The sequence below is a fragment of the Ursus americanus genome, chromosome 27 (genome assembly GCF_024610735.1).
Source record: "Ursus americanus isolate L20-20 chromosome 27, mUrsAme1.1.p, whole genome shotgun sequence".
Lineage (NCBI taxonomy): Eukaryota > Metazoa > Chordata > Mammalia > Carnivora > Ursidae > Ursus > Ursus americanus.
In genome coordinates this window covers 31,354,963-31,374,679 of record NC_142153.1, presented here as the reverse complement: position 1 = coordinate 31,374,679, position 19,717 = coordinate 31,354,963, and the positions used below count along the sequence as shown (strand labels likewise).

Here is a 19,717-nt window from a genome sequence, read left to right as displayed (position 1 = left end):
TTCACTTATATTTGAAATTTAAGAAACAATACAAATGAATAAAAAGAGAAAAAAGAAAAGAAAAAACGACTCTTACTTACAGAGAACACACTGGTCATAGTCAAAGAGGAGGTGAGCGGGCGATGGGGGATGTGGGTGAAGAGGATTAAGAGGACACTTATCTGATGAACACTGAGAAATGTATAGAACTGTTGAATCACTATATTGTACCCTTGAGACTAATATAACACTGTGTGTTAATTATTCTTAATTTTTATAAAGGAAAATATGAGGCACCTGGGTGGCTCAGCTGGTGAAGTGTCCAACTCTCAATTTTGGCTCAGGTCATGATCTCAGGGTCATGAGATCGAGCCTCCACATTAGACTCCATGCTGAGTGTGGACCTGCTTGTGATTCTCTTTCTCTTTTTCCTTCTGTCCCTCCCCCCACCCCGTTCATGCTCTCTCTCTCAAAAAAAAAAAAAAATCATGAATAGATGTGAAAATTATTAGGTGAAAGGTTGATTGGAAATTGAATAATATGTGGAGCATACTGACACCACCTGAACCCACTGGTCAAAAGCAGAAATAGCGTCACTGTAAGTGGGACAACAAGCACGGTCTCATGAGATGATACAACAGAAATAACAGCAACTTTGAGATACTCTGCCTGAAAGTTAACAAAGATCTAATCGAGCTTGTATCTCACTATCAGTTTTATAGTGTAAGTGCCTAACAATTAGCTTTTTTTATTGTAAAGTAGGTGCCTGACATTAACCTTTTCATTGCTAAGACATCCATTTCAAAGATAGTCTCCTGCAATAAATGTACTGCCAACCACACAACTACATAAGGAGCAGGCCACCCCACCCACAAAGTTCCCCTTTTAGAAAGACCTGGTTACATAAATAGCTGGCCACTTGAGTGACCCTTCTTTGCCCTTCTTGTGCTTTAATTCCTGTTCTTATGCTTTAAATTCACCAAAGAAGAGTGAACCCACAATGCCCTAGACACTCCGCCCTTGATCCCAATTAAGGCAGAGCCCCAGGCCATGCTCTCTCTCTCTCTCTTCACCCAAAACCATGTGGCCCCAGGTGTGCTGTGTACCCCCAGGACTATGAGTAATAAAACTTGTCTTCTCAAATTTACCTGATGGTTATTGCTGGGGTGTGTCTTGCAATCATAATAAGAACGACAAGGAGCAGTTTAGCCACAACATTGACTCCCATCAGGAAACTGTGTGTGCAGACCCACGAGAGCATCCCAGCCATCCCTAGCCCCCAGCATCACATTCAATAGGCTGAGACTGACCAAAACAAGTCTACATAGGATATGGGAATAGAAGTTACACAAAACCATGCATAAGCAGTAAGTCTGGTTCAGAAAATGGACCATCCACAGGACATGTAATCAGAGAGGAGGGGACTGCTATGAAATAAGAGACGAAGAAACATTAAAACAAGATGCATTTAGGAAATTGAAGCAGTAATCAAAAACCTCCCAAAAAACAAAAGTCTATGGCCAGATAGCTTCCCAGGGGAATCATACCAAACATTTAAGAAAGAAATAATACCTATTTCACTGAAGCTGGTTCACAAAATAGAAATAGAAGGGAAACTTCCAAACTCGTTCTATGAGGCCAGTATTACCCTGATCCCAAAACCAGGCAAATACCCCATCCAAAAGGAGAATTACAGACCATTATCCCTGATGAACATGGATGCCAAAATACTCAACAGGATTCTAGCCAATAGAAGCCAACAGCACATTAAAAGGATAATTCACCATGACCAGGTGGGATTTCTTCCTCGGGTGCAAGAGTGATTCAACATTCAGAAATCAATCAGCCTGACAGAGCACATTAATAAAAGAGAAGACAAGAATAATATGATCCTCTCGATTGATGCAGAAAAAGCATTGAACAAAATACAACATCCTTTCTTGTTTAAAATTCCTCAAAATATAGTGATAGAAGGAACATTCCTCAATATAATGAAAACCATCAATGAAAAGCACACAGCAAATATCATTCTCAATGGGGGAAAGCTGAGAGCCTTTCCCTTAAGGTCAGGACACAACAGGGATGCCCACTCTCACTGTTAGTGTTCAACATAGTACTACAAGTCTCAGCCTCAGCAATCAGACAACAAGAAGAAATAAATGCATTCAAATTGGCAAAGAAGAAGTCAAGCGCTCTCTCTTCGCAGATGACATGATACTTCATGTGGAAAACCCAAAGACCACCCCCAAATTACTAGACTTCATACAGAAATTCCGCAACATGGCAGGATACAAAATCAATGCACAGAAACCAGTTCCATTTCTATACACTAACAATGTAACTGTAGAAAGAGAAATTAAGGAATCAATTCCATTTATAATAGAACCAAAAACCATAAGATACCTAGGAATAAACCTAACCAAAGAGGTAAAGGATCTATACTGTAGAAACTGGAGAGCACTGATGAAAGAATTGGAGGAAGACACAAAGAGATGGAAAAACATTCCATGCTCATGTATTGGAAGAATAAACATTGTGAAAATGTCTATGCTGCCCAGAGCAATCTACACTTTCAATGCCATCCCTATCAAAATTCTAAGGACATTTTTCAGAGAGCTGGAACAGACAATCCTAAAATTTGCTTGGAACCAGAAAAGATCCTGAATCACCAGGGGAATGTTGAAAAAGAAAATCAAAGCTAGGGCATCACAATGTCTGACTTCAAGCTACATTACAAATGTGATCATCAAGACAGCATGGTACTGGCACAAAAACAGACACATAGATCAATGGAAGAGAATAGAGAGTCCAGAAATGGACCCTTAAATGTATGGTCAACTATCTTCAACAAAGCAGGAAAGAACATCTAATGGAAAAAAAAGTCTCTTCAATAAATGCTGTCAGGGAAACTGGACAGCCACATGCAGAAGAATGAAGCTGGACCATTCTCTTACACCACACACAAAGATAAACTCAAAATGGATGAAAGACCTCAATGTGAAACAGGGATCCATCAAAATCATAGAAAAGAACCTCTTCCACATCTGCCACAGCAACTTCTTTCATGACACATCTCCAGAGGCAAGGGAAACAAAAGCAAAAATGAACTTTGGGACTTCATCAAGATAAAAGGCTTCTGTACAGCAAAGGAAACAGTCAACAAAACTAAGAGGCAACCCACGGAATGGGAGAAGATATTTGCAAATGACACTACAAATAAAGGGCTGGTATCCAAGATCTATAAAGAACTTCTCAAATTCAACACCCAAAAAACAAATAATCAAGTCAAGAAATGGACAGAAGACACGAACAGATAGTTCTCCAAAGAAGACAAACAAATGGCTAACAGGCACACAAAAAAGTGTTCAACATCACTAGCCATTAGGGAAATTCAAATCAAAACCACACTGAGATATCACCTTACGCCAGTTAGAATGGCAAAAATTGACAAGGCAAGAAACAACAATTGTTGGAGAGGATGTGGAGAAAGGGGATCCCTCTTACACTGTTGGTGGGAATGCAAGTTGGTACAGCCACTCTGGAAAACAGTGTGGAGGTCCCTTAAGAAGTTAAAAATTAAAATTGAAAGTTAAAAATTGAGCTATCCAGCCATTGCACTACTGGGTATTTACCCCAAAGATACAGACGTAGTGAAGAGAAGGGCCATATGCACCCCAATGTTCATAGCAGCATTGTCCACAATAGCTAAATCGTAGAAGGAGACGAGATGCCCTTCAACAGATGACTGGATTAAGAAGTTGTGGTCCGTATATACAATGGAATATTACTCAGCTATCAAAAAGAACTATTTCTCAACATTTGCAGCAACATGGACGGCACTGGAGGAGATAATGCTAAGTGAAATAAGTCAAGCAGAGAAAGACAATTATCATATGGTTTCTCTCATCTATGGAACATAAGAACTAGGAAGATCGGTAGGAGAAGAAAGGGATAAAGAAAGGGGGGGTAATCAGAAGGGGGAATGAAGCATGAAAGACTAGGGACTCTGAGAAACAAACTGAGGGCTTCAGAGGGGAGGGGGATGGGGGAATGGGATAGGCTGGTGAAGGGTAGTAAGGAGGGCACGTATTGCATGGTGCACTGGGTGTTACACGCAACTAATGAATCATCGAACTTTACATCAGAAACCAGGGTTGTACTGTATGGTGACTAACATAATATAATAAAAAAACATTATTATAAAAATAAAAAACAAAACCACAATGATATATCACCTCACACTGGTCAGAATGGCTAAATTTAAAAACTCAGGAAACAACAGATGTTAGCAAAGATGCAGAGAAAGGGAAGCCCTCTTACACTGTTGGTGGGAATGCAAACTAGGTCAGCCACTCTGGAAAACAGTATGGAGGTTCCTCAAGACATTAAAAATAGAACTACCTTATGATCCAGTAATCACACTAGTGGGTATTTACCTAAAAAATACAAAAACACTAATTCAAAGAATTCATGCATCCTGATGTTTATAGCAGCATTATCTACAATAGCCAAGATGGAAACAGCCTAATTGTCCATCAACAGACGAATGGATAAAGAATCTGTAGTGTATATATACAATGGAATATTACTCAACCATCAAAAAAATGAAACCTTGCCATTTGCAATGACATGGATGGAACTAGAAGGTATTATGCTAAGTGAAATAAGTCAGAGAAAGACGAATACCATATGATTTCACTCATATGTGGAGTTTAAGAAACAAAAGGAGTAAGCCAAAGGGAAAAAGAAACAAACAAGAAACAGACTCTTTTTTAAAGATTTTATTCATTTATTTGAGAGAGTGAGCAAGAGAGTGCGCACTAGTGGGGGGAGGAGCAGGGGGAGAGGAAGAAACAGACTCCCAGCTGAGCAGAGAGCCTGACACGGGGCTCCATCCCCAGACTCCGGGATCATGACCTGAGCCTAAGGCAGACGCTTAACAAACCGAGCCACTCAGGTGCGCGTGAAACAGACTCATAACTATAGAGAACAAACTGATGGTCACGGGGGCGGGGGGGGGGGGGGAATGGGTGGACCAGGTGATGGGGATTAAGGAGTGCCCTTGGTCATGAGGAGCACAGGGTGATCTACGGAAGTGATGAATCACTATATTGTACACCTGAAACTAATATTACACCATATGTTAACTATACTGGTATTAAAATTAAAACTTAATTAAAAATGTCTTTGCCAGTCATAGAGCACAGTAAATATTTGCATGTGGAATATGTACTTACACAATGTACACATCTTAATCTGCCCTAAAATTTTGCAGAATAAAAGGAGGTATAGGTCATTGAAACAGGGTTGGCAAATGCAGATACTGATGCTGTATGATTGCTACATGGGGTTGCTAAATTTTCTTTTTTTTTTTTTTTTTTTGCTTGATCCTTAATACAATTTTATTTTAATTTTTTAATGATTTTTTATTATATTATGTTAATCATCATACAGTACATCCCCGGTTTTCGATGTAAAGTTCAATGATTCATTAGTTGCGTATAACACCCAGTGCACCATGCAATACGTGCCCTCCTTACTACCCATCACCAGTCTATCCCATTCCCCCACCCTCCTCCCCTCTGAGGCCCTCAGTTTGTTTCTCATAGTCCATAGTCTCTCATGTTTCATTCCCTCTTCTGATCTCCACTTTCATATGTTTGAAACTGTCTACAATAAAAAATTAAAAAGAAATAAATAAAATGCATTCATCTTTAAGTTTTAAAAAATATTGTAAATTCTTAGAACAGGCAATTGAAGTTCTAAAGATTTATTATAGTAAAGTCTGGATGTAAATCATGTTTAGCCATTCTAAAAAACCCAGAAGAATATATAAGTACATACTTATTGAAATAGAAAGATGTTTAAGACACGGTGTCCAGTGGAAAACCAGATTACCAATTTTCACAATCCACACACAATACTAGTAGCCAATATTTCCAGGTCGGCTTTCTGTTGCTACTTTTGTGTATATATTTTCTCTATTAAATATGCATATCCTATTTTAAAAAGAATAATAAAAGATAAAAGTAAATTTTAAGTTAGCACTTGAAAATTGTTGATCTTTTTTAGAGTAACTGTAGAACATTTTACAAAGGGAAATGTCAAAATAGAACAAAGTTCTTCCTCCCCAGCCAGTCCTGAAAGACACCCTAATGGAGACATCCAAAGTCCAAATAAAATCTTCACCACCATCCTCCTTCAATCACGTGTTTCAGTGTGCTTAATATACAGAAGCCTCCGCAATGCATAATGAACCTCCTTATTCCTCAGGGTGTAGATCACAGGATTGAGAAGAGGGGTGACCACAGTGTAGAGCAGGGCAAAGACCTTGGAGAGGAGCTGGGAGTGGACAGCAGAGGGTGCAATGTACAAGACCATGAGGGTTCCATAGAAGGTGGACACTACTGCCAGGTGGGAGGAGCAGGTGGAGAAAGCCTTTCGCCTCTGGGCCCCCGCAGGGACTCTTAGCACAACTACCACGATCCGGGCATAGGATGTCAGAATCAGTCCAAAGGGGACAGTGAGGCAGACCACAGAGAGAATGAATGTTGTCATCTGAGTGACGCGGGGATCCGAGCAGACCAGGCCCATCAAAGGCATGAAGTCACAGTAGAAGTGGTCAATGTGGCTGGGGCCACAGAACGTCAGTTGGCCCATTAGGGCTACAACCAGTCCATCTACCATAAAGCCAGAGAGCCAAGCAACGAGCACCAGCCCCAAGCATCCTCTGGGCCCCATCAGGAGAGGGTAGCGGAGTGGATAGCAGATCGCCAGGTAGCGATCATAGGCCATGATGGCCAGCATGAAGCATTCAGCCGTGGCTAGAGAGCCGAAGATAAAGAACTGGAGCAGGCATCCAGCCACAGAGATGGCTGCCTCCTGCAAGAAGCCCTGCAGCATTTTTGGGACCACTGTGGAGGTGTAGAGGATCTCCAGGAAGGACAGGTTAGCCAGGAAGAAATACATGGGTGTGTGGAGCCTCTGTGAGCTAACCACCGCCACAATGATTAGCACATTCCCCGCGACAGTGGAGACATAGATGACAGTGAACACGATAAAGAAAAGGAGACGCAGCTCAGCTACATCATGGAAACCAAGGAGGACAAATTCTGTGATAGTTTGGTTTTCTAGAGTGACCGCTTCCATGGGGATCATCCAAGCTGATCTCTGGCAGAGATTAATGGAGAAATTCTAGTGCATCTCTTCTCCTACACCAGCTCCTAGATAAGTAGGGCTAAAATGAAAACAATGAGCGTGAGTCTCCAAAACAAAAGTCCCTTGCACTTCTTCACCTTTCCCTCTTTGTAGTGGCTTACCCCTTGTCCAACTCCTGTTCCTGAGGCTGTCCCTAACTGTGCATGTTCGCCATGGCTCCAGAGAGTTCATCCAAACACCAGTGCAGTCTTCAGAGCCCTCCACCCTACTAATTCAACCCAGTGTTTCTTGACACAGTGAGTCCATGATCCTAATCTGTAGAACCAGCCACACAGTCCTCCCCCTGAACAACACCCTCCAAATGCCTGCTAGACACGCCCCACCCTCAGCTCCAAATCCGCATGATCAAACACAAATTCCTCTATCCTTCCCAACCACAACCAAACAGGTGAGTGGTACAAAATTCTGCCTTGATACTGAGCTTACCATATAATAGTCATTTTCATCTGAATGTCCTCTCCCGTTCCCCACCCCCAATCAGTGACATCCCTCACACATTCTCTCCTCCCTACACACCACTGACTTTACAGCCCCTTCATGACCATCTCAGCACAGTTACCTCTGTGTGACCTGCTAGTACCCAGTTTTCCCTCTCCCTTAGCAAGACAATCTTCTTTAAATGCTGGTTTCATCAAGTCATTCAAGATTTTATAGTGGAAATGTGATCAACGACAGTGCAGGAAGTATTGGTGCTGTGGGAACACAGAGACCAAATGCAGAGGAGTGGAGGAGGTGTGAGAATCTTGTCAGGGAAGGGAATCTGTAGGCTCAGTTTTGCAGGACAGGGAAGAGCTGGCCAGGCAACAGGCAGGAGAGTGGGCAGAGCATTCCAAGCAAGGGAGGCATCCACGAAAGCAAAGATATGTCATTGAGGTTTGAAGATCTAAAAATGGGTCTGTGTACATACAAGGAAAATCTCCTATGCTATGCAAAGGGATGTGTGGGGTTTTATATTGAAAACAAAGAAAGTACATCAAATGATTGGGAGCATAATGGAAAGATACAGAAACAAACCCCAAATATTCATTTACATTCACACACACATGCATATATGCATACCAAATCCTAACAATGTTATTTTTTAGGCTGCAGGATTAATAGGCATATATTCTGTTTATTATCACACAAAATATAAGTTCTCTTTAATACAGTGAGGCTAAAACATCAGTTGCCTAAGAGGTGGACCTGGATGGCTGAGAGCCAAGGGTGGGTGGGAGACTTCACTTCATGCTATTTTGTACTTCATGCCCAAGGCCATATCTGCCTTTTGCATAGAATCCAGTGCCCCATTCTCCTGCCTGCTCTATTAAATATTCGAAGGTCAAAAGTTTATGTTTCATCTCCTCCATAAAACCTCCTTGACTAGTGGAGCCCTTTATTTCTTGAGCAATCCTGCACTAAGCATATAGTGTATAGAAGATATTATGCCAGGCGCTGAGTATTCTAGGTCAAATGAAACCAGTCCATATGCTCAGGGAGCTTACTATCTTATGCAGAAAATGGACACATCAACAAGTAATTGCAATACACTAAAAGAGAGCTCATGAATCTAACCTGTAAGAATCACTCGTGGGAGAAAGTGATCCTGGACTGACGTGATGGCTGTGGAGAACAGAAGGTATGGAGGTGAGGACATTTCAGGTAAAAGGAAAATGAGCAGCAGAAACTGAGACCAGAAACTACATAGAATGTGATGAGGGGAACAGGGTGTCAGGGGGAAGGTAGCCAAGGACAGTTAAAAGAATTTCACTTCTGGAGAAGCATTAGGATTGAGGCAAAGGACATGGAAGGTAAGGGTGGAGAGGTGGTCCAGGACCAGAGCATAGGGGTCCTGTCCTGTCACAAGGAGGAACTGGAACTCTATCCTGAGGCTTTTAGAAACTGGGGTGATGGGGTCCACTTGCACTTGGATGGTATTGAGGAAGCTGGGCTTAAAGTAACCAGAATGGAAGAAGGAAGATTCCACCCGGCTGGAACCTGGGGAACAGGTGCACTGCCTTGAAGTGATCATTCATTATTCTGTTGTTTGCACTTTCTACTCCTTGGAAAGACTGCTAGTTTCTCTATCACAGAGATTACAATTTATATCTACCACACTCAATAAAGTTCTAAACAAAGATGAAGCCTCAATGAACACTGATTTGGTTTAAAACCACCTGTCCCACGACCAAAGCCCATGTGAAATGATCAGTGGGGATTCTGCACTCCATGGACCTAGAAATCCCAGAAGTTCTGTTACTGTCTTATTCCATATCCTATACTTCGGTGTTCTTCCTTGTGGTATGAATTTGGCTTTCCTCTGAGGACCTCCTGTAGCCCCTAGATCATTTATGCAACCCAAACCCAATCTGAGGATTGGGTCCTTTCTACACCATTGCTCTCCCAGGAAAGGTAGGCATGCAAACCAGTCTAGAACCTCTGGTCATAAATAGCTCACAACCACCCCAGGAATCAGTTTTCAAAAGTGGATCATAACAACACAGCCATTTATCCCTGTAGTGAACCAAGATTTTCATCCTTACAGATTCTACTCATTCACTCTCCAGGTCATAAATGAAGGGGGATCCTTCTTTCCTGTGGCAGCACTCAGCTGGCTGAAACCAGAAAGAGGTGCAGTGGAGAAAAGCATGATGAGGACAAACATAAATTCAGTGATTTTGTTGTGAAATTCATGTGTGCCTATTGAAATCCATTTCATGACTTTGTTCAAGGGAGCAACGTTTTATTTCCCTCACTCCAACTATCCTGGAGAGGAACCAGGATTTCAGGGAATATGTTTTGGGGAACACAGAGTGAGGATGAGAGCAAGTCAGGGGAACCAAAGGAAAGGAAGTCCCATTGACCTCCAAGTGCAAGAGCATCAGCCATCAGAGGCATATGTCCCTGGATGGCAATCTCTAGGGCACCATTAATACCTGGGTCTTAGCAAAACCCAGCCCCCCCAGCACACACACAATATGAGAACAAACACATTACAATGTCCCTGACACCATTGACCTTCATTATGCCACTGAATAAATGCTAAACAATGCCGACCTATCCACGGATGTGGTCAGAAAACAAGAGACGAGAATAGAAACAAAGGGTGAAATAAAATGTTAGGGGAGCCTGGAGTATTAAGCCATTTCCAAAAGGCCAAGGTGGTATAATCCACCTATTCATGAGCTAGTCAACCTCACTTTCCATCCCCAGTGGAATATGTAACTTCAATAAGTGTGTGTGTGGTCGCAGAATCCACTAGCAGAATTTCTGGAAATACGGTTGTATTCTATCTCCCAAATCAGATTGTTCTTGGGAGTTTTTAAAAAGTTCATTCTTATGAAAACTAGTCTTATATTGTAAGATAACCCTGACCTTTTCAGACCACTGCACCCCAGACCTGTTTTTCAAGAAGTGAGGGGCAAAAGGAAAGCAAAGAGGTATGGTGTGTGTGCAGGGCCACTGGAGGAGAGGCCACCATCCCCTAGAAGCAGAGAGGGGCCATTGAGTAGGGAAGGAGTTGAATTTTGTGCTAGATGATTCCATTCTAACAGTGAAGGAAATGAAAATAGTGCAAAATATCCATTTTCTGAAAAACACCGAATCACAGGCTCAACCCTGTACAGGTAAAATTCATAGCAGAGGGTCCTCAGTTAAAACCATTGCCATTTATGGAAATGCAAACTGTGAATTTTAATTTTTCTTTGGAAAATGAAGAAAATTTATTCCCATATATTTTGCAATATATGGTAAACATGTTATTTTTATAAACAGAAAACAAACAGTAAATAAATTTTCTTTTAGTTTGAATTCTTTTTTTTTTTAAAGATTTTTTATTTATTTATGTGACAGAGAGACAGCCAGCGAGAGAGGGAACACAAGCAGGGGGAGTGGGAGAGGAAGAAGCAGGCTCCTAGCTGAGGAGCCCGATGTGGGACTCGATCCCGGAACGCCGGGATCACGACCTGAGCCGAAGGCAGACGCTTAACGACTGCGCTACCCAGGCGCCCTTTAGTTTGAATTCTTAATTTAACTCTCTTTGGTCCTCTTTGGCATTTACTCTGTAATAAAGTAGAAAATATACTAAAATTTTTAAAAATAACATCATGACATTAGGCATATCCCAGATCTGTTATCCCATGAGAAAGAGGATAAATCTCCATTCTGAAGGAAATTGGCATGAAGGTGTTGTACTCCAACTGAGGCTGTCCTCAGGAAGATCTATGGTTCACCTCCAGGAGAAAGGAAATGAGCAGGATGCAGAAGGAGATTGAAAACCAGCTTCTTGAGGTCTCAGTGATAGAACTGGCAACAATAGGATTCTGGAGGAAGACTGTAGAATATCCTTAAAGGTCTTTGAAAAAAGAGACTTTTTGACTCTGAGTTAAAGGAAATGTGTTACTGATTAGCAAAGAAAACTCCGCAAAGACCAATTCTTTACCATTCTAAAAGGATCCGTGAACTAAGCTGCAAAGAATTATACAAAAACAGGAAACTCACCTGAAATAGCAATTCTAAAGGAAAACCGTAAGGAGGTGAATATGTGCTAAGGTGGGCTGAGGGCTTCAGAATATTGACATTTCCTGCCTTCAGTGCCCTCCGTCTGGGAGCTCAAGCTGAAATCATGCAGGGCACTGATTAGCAACAGCTCGCCAGTGACTCTCAGTGCCCCAGATCCATTCTCTCCTCCACTCTCCATCTCCTCTGTTAGCACCTGAACTCCTGTGTCCTTTCCTTGTAGGCCCTTTCTTTATCACAGGGAAGCTGACAATTGCCCAAAGGGGAGAGGCAAGCCCCTGAGACCAATTATAGATTTTCTGGAGAGAAGCCCTAAATACACAAGAAAAACCAGCCTCCTGAGACACTTGTCTCTTTCCAGAGGAGGTTTCTGAGCTGTTGGCTTGACCAGAAATGGAGCAGAAACCAAGAATCAAATGGGAACCTACCTTTCCATCCACACAGGGACTGATGCACTGCCCACAGCAGCTCATCCGCAATCCCCAGTCTCTTCCACAGAACTCATCACAAAATTCCCCAGAGTTATCTGAAGTATCCCTCCACCACCATTGAAAGTGGTCCTCCCAGAAGACTGCTCTGAACCCTCACTCCCTATCATGCTGCCTCTATGCTCAATCACCATGCCAGACAATACAGCTGACCCTTGGACGATGTGGGGGTTAGGAGCACCAACCCCCATGTAGCCGAAAACCCATGTATAACTTTGACTCCCCAGAAACTTAACTACTAATAGCCTACTGCTACTGGAAGCTTTACCGGTAACATAAACTGTTTATTAGCACATATTCTGCATGTTATGTGTATTATACCCTGTTTTCTTATAATAAAGTAAGCTAGAGGAAAGAAAAATTTTAAGAAAGTCATAAGGAAGAGAAAACACATTTACAGTACTGGACTGTATTTGTCAAAAAAAAAAAGTCTGCATGTAAGTGGCTCCATCAAGAGTCAACTGTATTTCTATAGAGACAATGTTTTATGTGGATGGTCAGAGCTTGCCAGCACTGGGCCTGCTTTTAGGGGAGGAAAGCTGGCATGTTGCTACAATGTCCAAATGTCACAGCAATACAACCTGTCTTAAGGGTTAACTGGCTTCAAGCTTATGTGCTTCTTGCTTGCTGACCGAAGTCTGTAGCAGAAATAACCTACTTTCCTTGAGATTTGCAGATCACCTGCCTTTTAGGAGCGAAGGACCAGGCTTTCCCAGAAGATAAGGCCTGACTGCATTTGAAAACAGCTGTCACAGAGTCCAGCAAGTCTGTTCAGGGTCATGTCCACATATGAGTCATGGGCTGGGCACCTGCTCCTCCCGCATATAGCCCCCTCCCTTTCTCCGTGGCTTCCCCTTTATAGCTCCTGGCCTCACCTGGACAAGGAAGATGGTCTTTGAGACATTAGTCACCATATTCCCAGATTGCTGGCTTTCCTTTCCCATGGATACTTGTCTCTGAGTATTGATTTTCAAGTGGCAAGCAGTTGAACCTGAGTTGGGAAATGGTTGTCTGTCCATAATATAAATGGTTATACGGCCTTTCAATATTCTCTGAGTGGGACGTCTGCCCAGTGCATCTACTGCTTTGTAAGTAGTACACACCCAAGATGTATAATAAATGTTGTTAACCTTAAAACTAAAAGTTATTTTCACCAGCTAAAATGGGTATATTTGGGAATAGCAGAGAAGCAATTCGGGACATGCAAGCTACCATGTTAAAATTTCAGCACCTAGGAGAATTCTCCACATCTGAGAACCTGGAGGGTGGGCTTCCCCACAAGCCTAAGGTGAGCAAGACTCCACCTTACCCCCACACAACACACTGATGAGGAGTCTCGTCAACATCTGGGTTGGGGAACACATGTTTGGATATTTTGTACTCTCTCATCAATTTCACATATTCTGTTTTTTCTCACAACTGTTTTGTGGTTGATATAAGGGACACTAACCGTCTTGAGCAAAACAACTTGGACATCATCCAAACCAAAGGAAGTTCAAGATTGCTGACACTCATTTCATGACCCTGACTTGCAGCAAGGTTGTTCCAGACATGAAATTGATGGGGACACACCACTTCAGAGATGAGTCAAGTTTACCATAGAAAGTCTTAATCTCCTTAACTTTGAGAGATATTTGACAAACATTTTTGTCAAAATAGTTTTTATTGGGGCGCCTGGGTGGCTCAGTCATTAAGCATCTGCCTTCAGCTCAGGGTGTGATCCCGGTGTTCTGGGATCGAGCCCCACATCAGGCACCTCTGCTATGAGCCTGCTTCTTCCTCTTCCACTCCCCCTGCTTGTGTTCCCTCTCTCGCTGGCTGTCTCTCTCTCTCTGTCAAATAAATAAAGAAAATCTTTTAAAAAAAATAGTTTTTATTGTCTTGTTGAAGCCACAGGTCCAGACTAAAACTCCATGGTGGGAAGCAAAGATCATTTGTGGGCAGTAGATATACTGCTAATCATCCTGGAAAGCGATTAATCTTGGGCCAGAAAATGAGGCCTCCAAAATACGGTGTGGTATTAGCAGGAAAAATATATTTCTACCTTCCTTGGTGTGCTGGGGTCAGTTTGGCCTAGACTGGGAGGTGTGAAAAGATCATGAGCAGTCCCAGATGAGATGGGTATATAAGGCAAATTACGTGACCAGGCAAATTACCATGGGCAAAGACATTCAGGTACATGGGGGACAGTATGAGAGCAAATAGTAATCTGCATCGTCTTTATCTCCCATTAAACTAAGGCTACAGCAGATTCTCCTATAAACTACAACTTGATCTAAGTGGCACAAAGTGGGATTCTGGAATGGCCTGTTCCCTTGCTTACAAAAAGCAGTTACGGGGGCCAGCAGTCACCTTCCTCACAGCCAAGGTAGGGAAAGAGGTGACAACCATGCAAACAATGGCTAAGCAGAGGGAAGCAGTTGGCACTGTCACAGAGCAGGATCATGAAGGCACAAGGAGGACACTGGGCAGGAAGGACCAGGGAAGGCCATTCTTGAACGCACCTTGCCAATTCTCAGAACTGACTATGGGACAGTTCAGGGGGACTAATGTCAAGCTCAAGCCTGATGACCATCTATATCATTGTTGTTTGGGTCACATATACGCCCCACTTTGTATCAGTAATTCCACTTGAAAGAGAAGCACACATTCCCACAGGCTCTCATGTTGCTAGGATACTTCACAAGCGAGAGTTCAGTATCATTAGCTGAGTGTTAGATTCCAAGCCTGTCTGGGGCACCTTACACAACTTGCATCCAAGGAGCCTTTAACAACAGTGTCTCTTGGACCTAATTCAAAATATTGTCTTACCCCATATCTTCCAAGGTTTCTTGAGGATTACCAATTCATATTCCTACAAAAGAGATGGGATTCTATCCAGCAAGATTTATCAAGATAAATCATAGCCTTTATGGTTTCTATTTAAGGATTTACACCGTCTTGCGTTTAGATTTCTTCTTTACTAGACCACAGGCTGGAAGTAAATAGTGGCCAGGGCAGGTAGTATATGTTGTTCACCTTTCCTTCCCATGCACATTATAGCTGTTTCATGAAAGCTTAGTGAAAACATAATAGAAATACATGAAGACATGAATGAATGAATAAAAATCATCATTTGATTCATAATCCCCGGCCTTCTCAAAATGTATTAAACAGTATCAAATGGAAATAAAACACCACAGTTTAAAATGACCCCAAGGGTCGGAAAAAGATGGCAGAGGAGTAGGGGACCTTTTTACAGCTGGTCCCCTGAACTGAGCTGGATATCTACCAGACCATCCTGAACACCCACGGAATCAGCCCAAGACGTAGGAAGATACATCCGGATCTCTACAAACGAACATCTCCGGATCTGAGTATTGAGGTACAAAGCAGTGAGCTGTGAATCCGTGCCCAGATATTGGAAGATAAATGGAAGGGGGAGGGAGCTGCCGAGCTTGGGCGCCGGGAAGAACTAGCCACCTGCACTGGGGAGCGGGCTGACTCGTGGGAAAGCAGACTGATACCGGGAGCTCGGGAGCGCGTGCGCAACCAGACTGAAAACCGGCTCTCCGGAGCATGCGAGAACCACACTGAAACAGGAGCTCGGGAGCGCATGCAGGAACCAGGGGTGGCTGGCGGTGTTAGAAGCACAAAGGACAGAGACGTGCCCACCCTGGAAGTGAGGGCTGCGACACCAGCTGTGGGGCACACAACCCGGGACGCTGTGGGGTTTTTAGCAGCACCGACAGAAACAGAGTTAAAGTGGCCAGGAGAGCTCAGCGGAGAGTGGACTGCGATCTCTCTGTTCCGAGACAGAGGCTAGGATTCAGCCACTGCTGTTCTGACTCTCAGAAGAGGCACAGAAAACCACCAGGGAAAGCCGCCAGAGAACAAAACCCTGGAAATACCAGCTCACAGTGTGCCCATCTCCACCCCACCCCCTCGTAGGGGACAGGGAGACTCTACCCAAACAGGGTTGCCTGAGTATCAGTGTGGCAGGCCCCTCCCCCAGAAGGCAGGCTGAAAAATCAAGAAGCCCACATCCCTAAGGTCCCTATAAAACAAGTGCACACTGCCTGGGTCCTGGTCAATAATTTCGGCTCTGGGCATCCCTGCAACCTCTCCTCATCAGAATGATGATGAGGAGGAACCCTCGGCAAAGAAAGGACACAGAGACTGTGGCCTCTGCCACAGAACTGATGGATATGGATGTAATCAAATTGTCAGAAATGGAGTTCAGAGTAACAATGGTTAAGATGATGTGTAGGCTTGAAAAAAATAGTAATGAAAATATTAACAAGAATATAGAATCTCTAAGGGTGGAAATGAGAGTGAATGTGGCAGAAATTAAAAATGCTATGAATCAAATGCACTCTAAACTTGTTGCTCTGACGGCCAGGGTAAATGAGGCAGAAGAACAAATTAGTGAATTGGAAGATGGGATGATAGAAAAGAAGGAAAAAAACAGAAACTTCGCTCAAAAAAATCCAATCTCAAGAATGTAGATTACAGGAGATTACTGACTCAATGAAACGTTCCAATGCCAGAATCATCGGCATCCCCGAGGGGATGGAGAATGAGAGAGGTCTAGAAGAGATATTCGAACAAATTGTAGCTGAGAACTTCCCTAATCTGGCAAAGAAAACAAGCATGCATGTCCAAGAGGCAGAGAGGATCCCTCCCAAGATCAATGAGAACAGACCTACACCACGTCACATGATAGCGTAATTCGCAAATATTAGATCCAAGGATACAATCTCGAAAGCAGCCAGGGGGAACAAAATCCTAACCTACAGAGGGAAGAACATCAAAATAACGTCAGACCTGTCTACAGAGACCTGGCAAGTCAGGAAAGGTTGGCAAGGCATATTCAGAGCTCTGAGAAGAACATGCAGCCAAGGATCCTTTACCCAGCAAGGCTGTCATTCAGAATGGATGGAGAGACAAGGACCTTCGAAGACCAGCAGAAACTGAAAGAATATGCGACCACCAAGCCAGCCCTATAAGAAATATTGGGGGGGGTTCTATAAAAGTAAAAAGACCCCAAGAGTGATACAGAACAGAAATTTACAATCTATAGAAACAAAGACTTCACAGGCAACATGACATCATTAAAATCATACCTCTCAATAATCACTCTCAATGTGAGTGTCCTAAATGCTCCCATAAAATGTCACAGGGTTGCAGATTGGATAAAAAGACATGACCCATCCATATGCTGTCTACAAGAGACTCATTTTGAACATAAAGATACATCCAGACTGAGAGTAAAGGGATGGAAAACCATTTCTCATGCCAATGGACTGCAAAAGAAGCTGAAGTAGCAATTCTCATATCAGACAGATTAGATTATAAACTAAAGACTGTAGTTAGAAATACAGAAGGACACTATATTATTCTTAAAGGATGTATTCAACAAGTGGATATGACAATTATAAATATCTATGCCCTCAACAGGGGAGCAGCTAGATACACAAGCCAACTCTTAACCAGAATAAAGAGACATATAGATAAAAATACGTTAATAGTAGGGGACCTCCACACTCCACTCTCATCAACAGAGAGATCACCTAAGCAGAAAATCAACAAAGAAACAAGAGCTTTGAATGAAATACTGGACCAGATGGACCTCATAGATATATATAGAACACTACACCCCAGAACAACAGAATACTCATTCTTTTCGAATGCACATGGAACGTTCTCCAGAATAGACCATCTACTGGGCCACAAAACAGGTCTCAACTGATACCAAAAGACTGAGATTATTCCCTGCATATTCTCAGACCACAATGCTTTGAAACTGGAACTCAATCACAAGGAAAAATTTGTAAGAAACTCAAACACTTGGAAACTAAGAACCATCCTGCTCAAGAATGACTGGGTAAACCAGGGAATTCAAAATGAGATTAAGCAATTTTTGGAAATCAATGAGAATGAAAACACATCAGTCCAAAACCTATGGGACACTGCAAAGGCAGCCCTAAGGGGAAAATACATAGCCATCCAAGCCTCACTCAAAAGAAGAGAAAATTCTAAAATGCAGTTTTTATATTCTTACCTCAAGAACCTGGAGCTGGAACAGAAGAACAGTCCTAAACCACACACAAGAAGGCAGTTGATCAAGATTAGAGCAGAGATCAATGAATTAGAAACCAGCAGCACAGTAGAGCAGATCAACAAAACTAAAAGCTGGTCTTTGAAAAAATAGATAAGATTGATAAGCCACTGGCCGGACTTATTCAAAAGAATAAAGGACCCAAATTAATAAAATTATGAATGAAAGGGGAGAGATCACGACCAACACCAATGAAATAGGAAGGATCATTAGAAACTTTTATCAACAACGTTATGCCAATAAATTAAACAACCTGGAAGAAATGGATGCCTTCCTGGAAACCTATAAACTACCAAGACTGAAACAGGAAGAAATTGATTATTTAGACAGACCGATTAATTACAAAGACATTGAAGCAGTGATCAAAAACCTCCCCAAAAACAAGAGTCCAGGGCCTGATGGATTCCCCAGGGAATTCTACCAAACATTCAAAGAAGACATAATACCTATTCTCCTGAAGCTGTTTGAAAAAATAGAAACAGAAGGAAAACTACCAAACTCATTCTATGAGGCCAGTATTGCCTTGATCCCCAAACCAGGCAAAGACCCCATCAAAAAGGAGAATTACAGACCGATACCCCTGATGAACATGGATGCCAAAATTCTCAACAAGATCCTTGCTGATAGAATCCAACAGTACATTAAAAGGATTATCCATCATGACCAAGTGGGATTCATCACTGAGATACAAGTGTGGTTCAACATTCCCAAATTGATCAGTGTGATAGATCACATCAAAAAGAAAAGAGTTAAGAACCATATGATCCTCTAACTTGATGCAGAAAAAGCATTTGACAAAATACAGCATCCTTTCCCAATTAAAACCCTTCAGAGTGTAGGGATGGAGGGTACATTCCTCAGTTTCATAAAAACCATCTATGGAAAGCCTACAGCAAATATCATTCTCAATGGGGGAAAGCTGAAAGCCTTTCCCTTAAGATCAGGAACACAACAAGGATGCCCACTCACCATTATTATTCAACATAGTACTAGAAGTCCTTGCAACAGCAATCAGACAACAAAAAGGGAGAAAAGGTATTCGAATCAGCAAAGAAGAAGTCAAGCTGTCTCTCTTCGCAGATGACATGATACTTTATATGGAAAACCCAAAAGACTCCACCCCCAAATTACTAGAACTTATAGAGCAATTCAGTAATGTGGCAGGATACAAGATCAATGCTCAGAAATCAGTTGCATTTCTATACACGAACAATGAGACCAAAGAAAGAGAAATTAGGGAATTGATTCCACTTACAATAGCACCAAACACCATACGATATCTCAGAATTAACTTAACCAGAGAGGTAAAGGATCTATATTCTAGAAACTACAGATCACTCTTGAAAGACATGGAAGAAGACACAAAGAAATGGAAAAACATTCCATGCTCATGGATTGGAAGAATAAACATAGTTAAAATGTCTATGCTACCCAG

At 42.3% G+C, this 19,717-nt stretch overlaps 1 protein-coding gene across 1 annotated transcript; it reads right to left on the bottom strand.

Moving 5' to 3' along the window:
* Positions 1 to 6,164: 6,164 nt before the first annotated feature.
* Positions 6,165 to 7,128, bottom strand: LOC123804135 (olfactory receptor 11A1). Its single transcript, XM_045816110.2, is given in 2 exon segments — positions 6,165 to 6,191; positions 6,193 to 7,128. Coding segments are annotated over 2 exon segments (963 nt in total).
* Positions 7,129 to 19,717: the final 12,589 nt, after the last annotated feature.